This window comes from Carcharhinus amblyrhynchos, chromosome 6 (genome assembly GCF_965287045.1).
Source record: "Carcharhinus amblyrhynchos chromosome 6, sCarAmb.v2.hapA, whole genome shotgun sequence".
Taxonomy (NCBI): Eukaryota; Metazoa; Chordata; class Chondrichthyes; order Carcharhiniformes; family Carcharhinidae; genus Carcharhinus; species Carcharhinus amblyrhynchos.
The window spans coordinates 59,151,293-59,164,846 of NC_137329.1; the positions used below are offsets into that span (position 1 = coordinate 59,151,293).

A 13,554-nucleotide genomic window follows, 5' to 3' on the forward strand; every position below is an offset into this window, starting at 1 on the left:
AACTTCTTATCCAGGGAGTGGTTAGAATGTGGAATTTGCTGTTATATGGACTAATTGTGATGGACAGAATAGCCACAGTTAAAGGGAGACTCGATAAACACAAAAGAGAGAGAGGAATAGAGGATATGTTGAGTTAGATGCTGTCTCCTTGATATTGGAAACCAGGTGATTGCTTTGCTGAGCACCTTCGGTCTGGGTGCAATCAGGATCCTGACCTTCCCGTTGCTTGCCATTTTAACACACAATCTTGCTCCCATGCCTACATGTCTGCCCTTGGTCTTGTGTAATTGCGTGGATGGCGCGGAAAGTCTGCAGAGGGATCTGGATAGGCTGAGTGAGTGGGTGACGACCTGGCAGATGGAGTGTAATGTTAGCAAATGTGAGGTTATCCACTTTGGTAGAAATAATAGTAGGAGAGATTATTATTTAAAAGGTGAAAAGCTGCAGCATGCTACGATGCAGAGGGACCTGGGGGTCTTTGTGCACGAGTCGCAAAACCCAGTCTGCAGGTACAGCAGGTGATCAAGAAGGTGAATGGGATGCTGGCCTTTATAGCGAGGGGGATAGAATATAAAAGCAGGGAGGTCTTGCTGCAACTGTACAGGGCACTGGTGAGACCACAGCTAGAGTACTGTGTGCAGTTTTGGTCGCCGCATTTGTGAAAGGATATATTGGCCTTGGAGGGAGTGCAGAGGAGGTTCACTAGGCTGATACCGGAGATGAGGGGGTTAGCCTATGAGGAGAGATTGAATAGACTGGGTCTGTACTCATTAGAGTTCAGAAGGCTGAGGAGGGATCTTATAGAGACGTGTAAGATAATGTGGGGGATAGATAGAGTAGAGGTAGAGAGATTCTTCCCGCTCAGAAAGGACAGCAGGACTAGAGGGCACAGCCTCAAAATAAAGGGGGGTGCAGTTTAGATCGGAGTTGAGGAGGAACTTCTTCGCTCAAAGAGTGGTGAGTCTCTGGAATTCTCTGCCCGTTGAAGTGGTGGAAGCTACCTCGCTAAATATATTTAAGTCACAGGTAGATAGGTTTCTGATAGACAAGGGAATTAAGGGTTATGGGGAGAAAGCGGGAAAGTGGAACTGATCCACTTCAAATCAGCCATGATCTTATTGAATGGCGGGGCAGGCTCAAAGGGCTAGATGGCCTACTCCTGCTCCTATTTCTTATGTTCTTATGTAATGTTCCAGTGAAGCTCAATGCAAACTGGAGGAACAACATCTCTATTTCTAGGCAGGTATGTTATAGCCTTCTGGTCTCAACATTGAATTTAATAACTTCAGATAATTAGCTCTACTCTACCTTTTGTTTTCATCTTTTTAAAATTTTAACCTTTTACTTCTTTACTGGCTTTATTTTTCTTTCTCTCCCCCATTCTTTCTCCCATTTTATCCCCCCCCCCCATTTCTTACCTTTTCTTCCCCCTTTGCTTCCCCTTTCCCCCTTTTTTCTCAATTTTACCTCTCGTATCCGCCCCCCCTCCCCACCACCAATGCACATATTTTAACCTGTCACAGCCTACCATCTGATTTCAGCTTCTCTGCCATTTGGCCATTCACACCTTCTAGTCTCTCTCTGGACTGCCATTAACAGCCTTTCCCCTTATTTTTGTGGCAATGACTCATCTTTCATTCCCTCACCCTGCACGATAAATAGCTTCCACTTTCTGCACCTTTTAGTTTTGACAAAGTGTCATCCGGACTCAACATCAGCTCGTTTCTCTCCTTACAGATGCTGCCAGACCTGCTGAGATTTTCTAGCGTTTTCCCTTCTGGTTTCGGTGACTTGCTTTTATTGAGTTAAATGTAGTAGGCTGAGAAGAGATTTGGGATGAGCATTGACTAGTTGGGCTGAATGGCTTTTTTCGGAGCTGTATATTGTTAATCTATGCAATAATCAGCCACAGTCCTAACATTAAAGCGAGTTCATATAAGCCCTTTGTGGGAAGATGGTCGCATAGTGGTGTCATCACTGGACCAATGCTCTGGGGACATGGATTCAAATCCTGCCATGGCAGCTGATGGAATTTAAATTCAATTAATCAACCTGGAATATAAAGCTAATCTTAGTAATGGTGACCATGAAACCATCATTGGTTGTTATAAAAATCTATCTGGTTCTCTAACGGCTTTTGGGGAAGAAAATCTGCTGCCCTTTCCTGACCTGGTCTGTCTGAGACTCTCAAACCTCAACAAGGTGGTTGCCTCTGAACTGCCTTCTGAAGTGGCCTAGGAAACCACTCAGTTCAATGATAAATAGGGATGGACAACAAATACTGGCCAGGCCAGTGATGCCCTCAGACCATGAAAGAATAAAACAAGTAAATATTTTGTGGGTAAGGTCAACAAAAGAAATTGAGCAAAGGTTGGTTAATGGAACTGAAGCATAGATGGCACAGGTTGTAGAGGCTGAATGGCCTGTATCTGATCCTATATTCACACCATGCAGGTGCCAGGCAATGACCATCTTCAGCAAGAGGGAATCTGTCTGCCTCATTTTGAGATTCAATACATTATCATCACTGAATTCTCCACTATCAACATCCTGGATGTTACCATTTAGCTGAACTGGACCAGCCAAGCAAATACTGTGGCTACAAGAGCAGATTAGAGGCTAGGAATCATGAGCAGAGTAACTCACCTCCTGATTCCCCAAAGCCTGTCCACAGTCTACAAGTCAGAAATGTGATAGAATATTCTCCACTTGCCTGGATGACTGCCACTCCAACGATACTGATGAAGCTCAACGTCATGAAGGATAAGGCAGCCGACTTGATTGACACCTCACCTGCTGCCTCCAATATCCACTTCCTTCACCACTGATGCACAGTGCCAGCAGTCTGTATCATCTACAAGATGCGCTGCAGCAACTCATCATGTCTCCTTTGATAGCACCTGCCAAATCTGCGACTTCTACCACCTCGGAGGACAAGGGCAAGTTTTTCTTCAAGCCACACAATTTACTGACATGGAATCACATCACTGTTCCCTCTCTTGTGACTGGGTCACATCCCTAGACTCCCTAACAGCACTACGGGTTGGGATGGTTCAAGAAGGTTGCTCACCACCAGCCTCTCTAGGGCAACTGGGGAGCAGCAATAAAAATGCTGTTTTGTCAGCACTACCAACGTTCCGTGAAAGAATAAAAACATTTCCTAACTTAATTCAACTGTGTTGTAATCTCTAGCTGATTTGACACAGCCCAAATCTTCTTTTGAGTCTCGTAAAACTTAATTGTTTGCTTCACAAAAGTTCAGCCATGGCATATGGTAATTTAAAGACTAACCTCAGTGATTGTTTCAAGCTGCTTGATTAATTTGTGAGCTCTGTTGTTCTTTTAAAACTTTCATCAGATGTTTCTTTCCGCTCAGTAAGACAACTCTTGTATGGGAACTCTTGCACAGTATGAATCAGAGTGTGCCTTTATACGCACAGTACATTCAGGGGATGACCGAGGAGCCTCAATCCTGCAATAAATTCATTGAATTGACAGTTGCCTTCTTGTGATCTGACTTTAGATATTGGAATAACATGAGCCTTTATAAATTATAAATCAGGTTTATTAGGAATAACTGGTTGATGCTAATGGGAAGAATCTGCAAAGCAAACTTTACTTCATTGCAAAACATTTGGCTTGTATCTCTTGGGTTACAAAATTAAAAGCCTGAACATCTTTCTAGCTCTGTGTATATTACAAACTCTGGTTAAGCATCTTAACTGAAAGAAAAACTTGCCTTAATAATAGTGCTTTTCACAATCACCAGACATCTCAAAATACTTGACAACAAATAAAGTACTTCTGAAATATAGGCATTAATGTAATGTAGGAAATGTTTCAATTTCACACAACAAGCTTCCACAAACGTGTTCAGGACCAGCTGGCTTGTTTTGTGATAATATAATGATTTGAGGTTAAATATTCAGGGCACTGGACATTACTTCCATGCTCAGCTTCATGTAGTCCACAGGGTTTTTTTATATCTACTTGAGATCATAGATTGTGCCTTGCTCTAACATCTTATCCAAAGAGAGCAGCTTCTATACTGTACTTCTCACTCAGTACTGAAATGGAAGGTCAGCCTAGATTTTTGCACTCAAGTTATACAATGAGACTTGGACCCAGAACCTTGTATGTCAGAGGCAAGGATGCTACCATCGAACCTTGGCTTACATTTGAATCTGAGACTTAATTTAACCTTTGTGAAGACTTTAGATATTAGTCATTACCTCAATGAAGCAAGAGGGCTGAAGAACTGGAATAAGTGTGAGAACTGCATGTGCAGACATCCAGTGAGACATCTTCCTATTATGCCAACTGGTCTTTTTGTCAGAGGAATATTCCAAAAGTACTGGCTGGCTTTAACTGGACCATCTCAAAATGAGTGATGGGCATATATCCATTCAAACCTGTGGTAAATGCACTAGCTGTTTTAATATTAGTCCAGATGAGCCATGCCAACAAAAAAAATCCACCAAACAATGTTTTGTTAAGGAGCAGATGTTTTTGATGGGGATAGCTCCTCTGCTCTCTTTGACACACCTGAGATGGTAGACAGGACTTCAATTTAAAATCTCACCAGAAAAGTGGCACTTCTGACAGTGTAACACTTCATCAGCACTAGATATTTGATACTCAAGTCCTTCAGTTGAAATTTGAACCCATGGGTCAGAATACTATATGCCACTGAGCCATGACAGGCAGGCAGGCCAAGTACTAATCTTTGAAGTTGCTTTCTGAGTTCTCACCTTTGATGTTTCCTTTACATTATGAAGGTATTCTCCCTTCGGTATTGCCTGTCTGATTTGTGGAAAGATTGTGGCCATTAAAGACTTGGAGGTCGTTGCTAGACAACTGGGAATGTACATGGTGACAGTAATCACTGGGCTCATCATCCATGGAGGAATCATTTTGCCACTGATGTATTTTGTGATTACCAGAAAAAATCCGTTTTCATTCTTAGCAGGAATCTTCCAAGCCTGGATAACAGCTTTAGGAACAGCATCAAGGTAAGACATAAAAACTTGCTTCATGGGGTCTTAAGGGAGAAGGGAAAATTGTTGCAAAAAGAGATGTTCAAGGAACTTTGTCTGAGCTGCCACTCCTATTAGAAATAGGACCAATATCCTCAGCTTGTTTTGTTCTGCTTGGATATGAAGCTGATGGCGTGGTTTGTTGTGTTTCTGGTGATGAAGCTGATGGTGTGGTTTATTGTGTTTCTGGTTAATAAGCTGATGATGTTACGTTTGTTTTCACAAGACTCTTCCATCCATGATATAATGGCAAATACCAACCGCTGTCTGATTGATAATTTCTTTATTCTTCTTACATTTGCAAGCTGGCAAGGCTTTGCTATATAACTTCCACTCAGTGCCTGGAATCAAGTAGCAAAGGTGTGCTGAATAATGGGACAGTCCCCCTTTATTTAGCTTTTACAATCCTTATGATCACATGCGGTCTGATATGATATAGCTAATCCCTTTGTTCTAGTCAGGTTAACCATACCTAAGGTTAATATTGTTATGTTGAAAGAAAGAGAACTGTTAAAGGGTAAATTCATTAATCACCAATGTCTTAAGCTTGTCATTTTGAAATCAACTTAGAAGTTCTTAGTTGCATGCAATGGTTACCCCTTAATATCTCATTCCCTCCTTTAATCATTTCATGATAACTTTATCCTTTAGAGAGGAGTTCGGGCTCTGTTATAGGCCAGGCATCTACAAACACATTGTAGCAAGAACAGTAATAAACAAACCACCAGAATAATGATTCCCAAATGCAATAATGTTCCTCCCCAGTCCCCAAAGAGGCTACCAAAGAGCCACCAGCCAGGGAGATTGTAGTCCTTAAAGTTCTGACCCTCGGTTCTCATTTTGTCTGCTGTATTTTTAACATGCTCAGCTAGATCAGTGATGTTGTTGGAGGAGTCTGGAATGTATGTCCAGCACTCAGAGCCGATTAGGGCGCAGGTGCCTCCAATAGCTGCCAACAAGTAATCTAAAGCCATTCGATTTTGGAGTGCCGCCTTCCTTATAGCTACAACTTCAGCTGAAACTTCAGAAATAGCGGTGCTCACATCCTTTAATCCATCTGCAGTATCATTAGCTATTTTCTCTGGAGCTGATGCCGTATTGATCATCTCTCAAGCCGCCTTCACTGTCCCATGATGTGGAGATGCCGGCTTTGGACTGGGGTAAACACACAAAGAAGTCTCACAACAGTGAGACATCCTTTCCTGCAACGTATTAGGTAGACAACGTTGGCCAAGTTGCTAGAGTATGGCGTTGTACTCTTGCAACTCGGCTAATGTTGCCTGCCTGTTAAGCTGCAGGAAAGGATGTCCCGAGGCATGGTACATTGGGGAGACCATGCAGACGCTATGACAACGGATGCATGAACACCGCTCGACAATCACCAGGCAAGACTGTTCCCTTCCTGTTGGCGAACACTTCAGCGGTCATGGGCATTCAGCCTCTGATCTTCAGGTAAGCGTTCTCTAAGGAGGCCTTCACGACACACGACAGCGCAGAATCGCTGAGCAGAAACTGATAGCCAAGTTCCACACACATGAGGATGGTCTCGACCAGGATCTCGGATTCATTTCACACTATCTGTAACCCCCCTGACTTGCCTGAACTTGCAAAATCTCACTTACTGTCCTGTCTGCTGACAATACACATCTCTTTAACCTGTACTTAATGCAATTTCCACTCACATTGTCTGCACCTTTAAGACTTGAGTAGCAGATTAGCTGCAAAGACTCGCATTCTAATCAGTTTTCTGTATACCACGTGTGCCTTTATATGCCCTGCTTGCGATCAGAACTCTCCACTTAGCTGACGAAGGAACAGCATTCCGAAAGCTAATGGCATTTACTACCAAATAAACCTGTTAGACTTTAGCCTGGTGCTGTGAGACTTCTTTGCTGTCCCATAGGCAGGTAAGGCTCTCATCCAAAACCGTTGAGCTTCGGTGATGGCCCGTTTAGATCTTAACAGGTGTATCTTGGGGTAGGGATGCAGGAGTCATAATGTTGGACATAGGGAATCACATACTCTAGACAGCAAGATCCAGTCCAGTTCCAAGGAAGCCAAGGATAGGCGTTATCTCCACAGACAAAATGGGTGCCATTTTACCATGTTGTTTAATAGAACTGGGTCAAGACCGAATGGAGCTCTCACAAGCTGCAGGGCAATGGACTTTAGGCCTTAGCTTTACCATACTACTACTGGGACCGGTGACATTAAAGTGCTGAATGCAGTAGCTACAGCTAATGGGTTTGGTTCCCTTTCTTATCAGGCAGATGGTTCCCCTTTGTTGATTTCTTACAGCAAAGTGGGGTGGAGAGTCTAACCTATTATAGTTGGGCTGGTAATGTCGATAAAGTGCATCCCCCTTCTTCTTTGTAGAGATATCACTGCTGATGTCAATTAGCCAATTTCTTCCCGTGGTCCGGGCCCCCTTTCTTCCGCAATCAGTCCCAATTTGATACAAAACCCATTCTATCATTTCCTGGGATTTGAGAGGAATAGGGAACAGGGGGATCCCCTCTTGGGCCTATGGTGGTATGTGTGAGCAGACCCAACACCTGCATACATTAAACTTTACAGCATATTCATAAGACATGTACAAAAAGGTGTTAAAGTGAAATTGTCCATCAGTCAGTCCATCTTTCAGGTTTCCTTTCTATTGATCCAGTTGTCATGGTGCCAGGAAAATAGCTAAAAGGTCAAAGAAGGTGAAGATAAACTTCATTGTTTATTAAGGGATGTTGGTGTGCACCATTTACAGTCACTCAGATGTGTCCAGCGAGGTTGTCCTTGAACCTTGATTACATTTGGAGTCTGGAGAACTTGGAACAGTCCTTTCCACCATGGCCCAAGTTTGGGTCGATCCCAGTTCTTTATTAGCAAGAGGTCTCCTATCCGTGGTCCAGGGAAGTAGTCCTGTGGGTTAGAATCTTGATCCAGCGTCGGTGGAGTTGATCCAAAGGCGCATTGTACCTGTGAATGAAGAAACTTTGAAGATGATGCTAGCTGTCGGAAGTACTCCTGCATTTCGTCTCCCATAATGTGTAAATTATCGCTGGGCAGGTTTGTATTTGCATCCCAGGGCATCCTGCTTGGTTTACCATAGATTGATTCCCCAGCCAATAATCCAGTGGTAGAGTGGGGTGTTATTCTCATCTGGTAGAGAGCTAAGGGTAAGACTTCTAACCAATTTAGACTGGTTTCAGATGTTAGCTTGGTCAGCTTAGCTTTAAGGGCTCCATTAGCTCTTTCCACTATCCCTGCTGCCTGGGAGTGGTAGGCACAGTGGAACTGCTGCTGAGTGTGTAATCTGTCACATAGTTCCTTATTAATTTTCCCTACAAAATGGGGGCCATTATGTGAGCTAATCTGTTGGGGTATCCCAAATCTCGGTATTATTTCTGTCAATAACAACTTCACTACTGTCGAGGCCTTGTTATTTGTAGTTGGGAATGCCTCTATCCATCTACTAAACACATCAACAATTACAAGACAATATTTACAACACTGCACACGCGGTAATTCGATAAAATCCAACTGAATACAATCAAATGGTCCACCCGGCAAGGGTGTTTTTCCTGGTGATCACTTTATTCCTTGGCCAATGTTCTTTTGTTGTCATGTTAAACATGATGCTATGCGAGACTGAGCAGCCTCAGCTAATCGGAGGTGCCACCAGGTACGAAGCAAGATTCCACTCATTCCCTCCTTCCCAAGGTGGGTGTTGGATTGTCGACAATCAAACAATAAAGGCAGTAATGCACCTGGTATACAAACTTGATGTGGGTATGCCGGCGTTGGACTGGCGTAAACACAGTAAAAAGTCTGACAACACCAGGTTTTAGTCCAACCTATTTATTTGATAATATTCTCACAAGCTTTCAGGGTTAGCCCCTTCGTCAGGTGAATGGAGAGTTCTGGCCTCAGACAGAGCATATAAAGCACAGACAGTTTAGAGATTACTGTCTGTGCTTTATATGCTCTGTCTGAGGCCAGAACTCTCCATTCACCTGACGAAGAGGGTAACCCCTCGAAAGCTTGTGAGAATATTATCAAATAAATAGGTTGGACTAAAACTTGGTGTTGTTATACAAACTTGGCCAGTGGAGTGACGCAGAGGTGTTTTGGCGCAGAATACGAACATCCATGCGTCTTCCAAAGATCTTTTTCAGAAGCAGGGGTGTTCCCCTGTAAGCGCTGAATAGTGACTGTATCTAGCATGCCCGGTGTGTTCAAAGAAGGTGAGCGATTTTTTGCCTGTTTATTCACGGAGCACACTATATTATTTTGGGCTGTTGCAGCCTTTTTGCCCACATAGTCAGCCCTGGCATTACCTCTGGTCACTGCCGAGTCATCAGCAGCGTGGGCGGTACAGTTAATAATGGCCAGTTATTTGGGGAGGAGGATGGCTTGGACAAGATTGCAAATATAAGGAGAATTTTGGATGGGAGTTCCCAAAGAAGTACAAAACCTCTCTGGGCCCTTAATTGGCTGAAATCATGGGTGACCCCGAAAGCATAACGGGAGTCGGTATAAATGTTTGCAGATTTGTTCACAGCGAGGATGCAGGCACGGGTGAGGACAAATAGATCGGCCTTTTGGGCAGAGATGGAAGGTTTGAATGCAACCGCTTCCAGGATATTAGTATTGTCCACAACTGAGTAGCCAGAAACAGGTCTCCCAAAGCGGGAGAGGGAGGAACTGCCGTCAACATACAGGGTAAGGTCTGGAGAGGGTAAGGGAGAGTTAGTAAGGTCAGTACAAGGTAAGGTCAAAAAGTGGTTCCAAAGTAAACCATCAAGAGGGGAATGTGGGGGTTCATCAGGGGGAGCAGTCAGGAAAATGGCAGGATTAACAGTGAAGCAGAAGAAAAACGTCAGTACTTTGGAACAACAATGGCATGCCAGGTAGGTCAGGAGGTACCTCCGGTTTTTTATCTTTCCTTGTTTGGCTTGCCATTCTAATCCTTTTTCTCAGTCTCATCTTTCCCTTTCCAATCTTTCTTGTTCCACTCTATCTCTGTTATCCCTCTCACACTTCTCACACTCCCATTTCAACATTTCCTAAGTTTTGGGTTTCCCTTCATCATCACATTCACTGATCTCTCTCCTACATGCATTGTCCTCCCAGCTGGCCAGCTTTGATCTTTCGGTTATTTCCTTTCGATCGGCACAAGTAGTCACGTCTCCAATTTCACCTAATTCCCACCCTTTACATTTTTTTTCTGAAAACAATATAATAAATTGAACTTGAACCCCAGCCACCAGGGGACTCAAACTTTCCGGATTTAATATACGAAAACCCTGGGGACTCTAACATCCAGGTACATATGGGGGACTCAACCTCTCCACCATCTTACTGAATAAACTGGGGGACTCCAACCACCCGGTGTCTTAACAAATAAACCTGGGGACTCGAATCACCAGGGCAACCGGAGGACTCGAACCGCCCGGCGAAGGACTAGTTGGTGTTCAAGGACATAAGCTGTCTCCGGGTTCTGTTAATAGAGGGCTTCGGGGGACAAGGGGTCGACTGGATATTAGTTCAGTGAGAGAGACCAAGGTTAATATTACCTTGTGGGCCTGTCCGTCTCACATTACCGACACCTAAACGATCGCTTATTCAGTCCACCTCAGAGGAAGTCTGTATATGTTGGAATCCTGCTCGCAGCGCCAATTGTTAAGTTCGTTTACGCGAGACTCTTCTGTCCTCCATAAAAAGGCAAACACCAACCACTGTCCGATTCAAAAGTCCTTTATTCTTCTTCTATATGCAAGCTGGCAAGCCTTGCTACGTAACTGTCACTCAGTGCTGGGAAACAGGTAGCAAATGCGAGCTGAACAATGGGACAGTCCCTCTTTATGTAGCATTTACAATCCTTATGATCACATGCAGTCTGATACAATATAGCTAATTATAAGACATCCTTTGTTCTAGTCAGGTTAACCATATCTAAGGTTGTAATATCATTATGTTGAAAGAAAGAGAATTGTTAAAGGGTAAATTTCTTAATCACAGATGGCTTAAGCTTGTCATTTTTAAATCAACTCAAAAGTCCTTAGTTGCATGCAATATTAACCCCTTAATATCTCATTGGTGCGGTTTGTTCTCTTTTTGGCTATGAAGCTGATGGTGTGGTTTGTTGTGTTTCTGGTGATGAAGCTGATGGTGTGGTTTGTTGTGTTTCTGGTGATGAAGCTGATGGTGTGGTTTGTTGTGTTTCTGGTGATGAAGCTGATGGTGTGGTTTGTTGTGTTTCTGGTGATGAAGCTGATGGTGTGGTTTGTTGTGTTTCTGGTGATGAAGCTGATGGTGTGGTTTGTTGTGTTTCTGGTGATGAAGCTGATGGTGTGGTTTGTTGTGTTTCTGGTGATGAAGTTGGTGGTGTGGTTTGTTGTGTTTCTGGTGATGAAGCTGGTGGTGTGGTTTGTTGTGTTTCTGGTGATGAAGTTGATGGTGTGGTTTGTTGTGTTTCTGGTGATGAAGCTGATGGTGTGGTTTGTTGTGTTTCTGGTGATGAAGTTGATGGTGTGGTTTGTTGTGTTTCTGGTGATGAAGTTGATGGTGTGGTTTGTTGTGTTTCTGGTGATGAAGTTGATGGTGTGGTTTGTTGTGTTTCTGGTGATGAAGTTGATGGTGTGGTTTGTTGTGTTTCTGGTGATGAAGCTGATGGTGTGGTTTGTTGTGTTTCTGGTGATGAAGCTGATGGTGAGGTTTGTTGTGTTTCTGGTGATGAAGTTGGTGGTGTGGTTTGTTGTGTTTCTGGTGATGAAGTTGATGGTGTGGTTTGTTGTGTTTCTGGTGATGAAGCTGGTGGTGTGGTTTGTTGTGTTTCTGGTGATGAAGCTGATGGTGTGGTTTGTTGTGTTTCTGGTGATGAAGCTGATGGTGTGGTTTGTTGTGTTTCTGGTGATGAAGCTGATGGTGTGGTTTGTTGTGTTTCTGGTGATGAAGTTGGTGGTGTGGTTTGTTGTGTTTCTGGTGATGAAGTTGGTGGTGTGGTTTGTTGTGTTTCTGGTGATGAAGTTGATGGTGTGGTTTGTTGTGTTTCTGGTGATGAAGCTGATGGTGTGTGTTTCTGGTGATGAAGTTGATGGTGTGGTTTGTTGTGTTTCTGGTGATGAAGTTGATGGTGTGGTTTGTTGTGTTTCTGGTGATGAAGTTGATGGTGTGGTTTGTTGTGTTTCTGGTGATGAAGCTGATGGTGTGGTTTGTTGTGTTTCTGGTGATGAAGTTGATGGTGTGGTTTGTTGTGTTTCTGGTGATGAAGCTGATGGTGTGGTTTGTTGTGTTTCTGGTGATGAAGTTGATGGTGTGGTTTGTTGTGTTTCTGGTGATGAAGTTGATGGTGTGGTTTGTTGTGTTTCTGGTGATGAAGTTGATGGTGTGGTTTGTTGTGTTTCTGGTGATGAAGCTGATGGTGTGGTTTGTTGTGTTTCTGGTGATGAAGTTGATGGTGTGGTTTGTTGTGTTTCTGGTGATGAAGTTGATGGTGTGGTTTGTTGTGTTTCTGGTGATGAAGTTGATGGTGTGGTTTGTTGTGTTTCTGGTGATGAAGTTGATGGTGTGGTTTGTTGTGTTTCTGGTGATGAAGTTGATGGTGTGGTTTGTTGTGTTTCTGGTGATGAAGCTGATGGTGTGGTTTGTTGTGTTTCTGGTGATGAAATTGATGGTGTGGTTTGTTGTGTTTCTGGTGATGAAGTTGATGGTGTGGTTTGTTGTGTTTCTGGTGATGAATCTGATGGTGTGGTTTGTTGTGTTTCTGGTGATGAAGCTGATGGTGTGGTTTGTTGTGTTTCTGGTGATGAAGTTGGTGGTGTGGTTTGTTGTGTTTCTGGTGATGAAGTTGGTGGTGTGGTTTGTTGTGTTTCTGGTGATGAAGTTGATGGTGTGGTTTGTTGTGTTTCTGGTGATGAAGCTGATGGTGTGTGTTTCTGGTGATGAAGTTGATGGTGTGGTTTGTTGTGTTTCTGGTGATGAAGTTGATGGTGTGGTTTGTTGTGTTTCTGGTGATGAAGTTGATGGTGTGGTTTGTTGTGTTTCTGGTGATGAAGCTGATGGTGTGTGTTTCTGGTGATGAAGTTGATGGTGTGGTTTGTTGTGTTTCTGGTGATGAAGTTGATGGTGTGGTTTGTTGTGTTTCTGGTGATGAAGTTGATGGTGTGGTTTGTTGTGTTTCTGGTGATGAAGCTGATGGTGTGGTTTGTTGTGTTTCTGGTGATGAAGTTGATGGTGTGGTTTGTTGTGTTTCTGGTGATGAAGCTGATGGTGTGGTTTGTTGTGTTTCTGGTGATGAAGTTGATGGTGTGGTTTGTTGTGTTTCTGGTGATGAAGTTGATGGTGTGGTTTGTTGTGTTTCTGGTGATGAAGTTGATGGTGTGGTTTGTTGTGTTTCTGGTGATGAAGCTGATGGTGTGGTTTGTTGTGTTTCTGGTGATGAAGTTGATGGTGTGGTTTGTTGTGTTTCTGGTGATGAAGTTGATGGTGTGGTTTGTTGTGTTTCTGGTGATGAAGTTGATGG

General features: G+C 43.4%; 1 protein-coding gene across 4 annotated transcripts in view; it reads left to right on the top strand.

Annotated features, from left to right (window-relative positions):
- The window catches only part of LOC145343954 (excitatory amino acid transporter 2-like), a 181,092-nt gene that overhangs the window by 112,503 nt on the left and 55,035 nt on the right, over window positions 1-13,554 (top strand). For all 4 annotated transcript variants that reach the window (XM_080190531.1, XM_080190528.1, XM_080190529.1 and 1 more), the window contains one exon: window positions 4,779-5,012. In XM_080190531.1, the coding sequence (XP_080046657.1) occupies window positions 4,779-5,012 (234 nt within the window). The remainder of the gene's footprint in view (window positions 1-4,778; window positions 5,013-13,554) is intronic.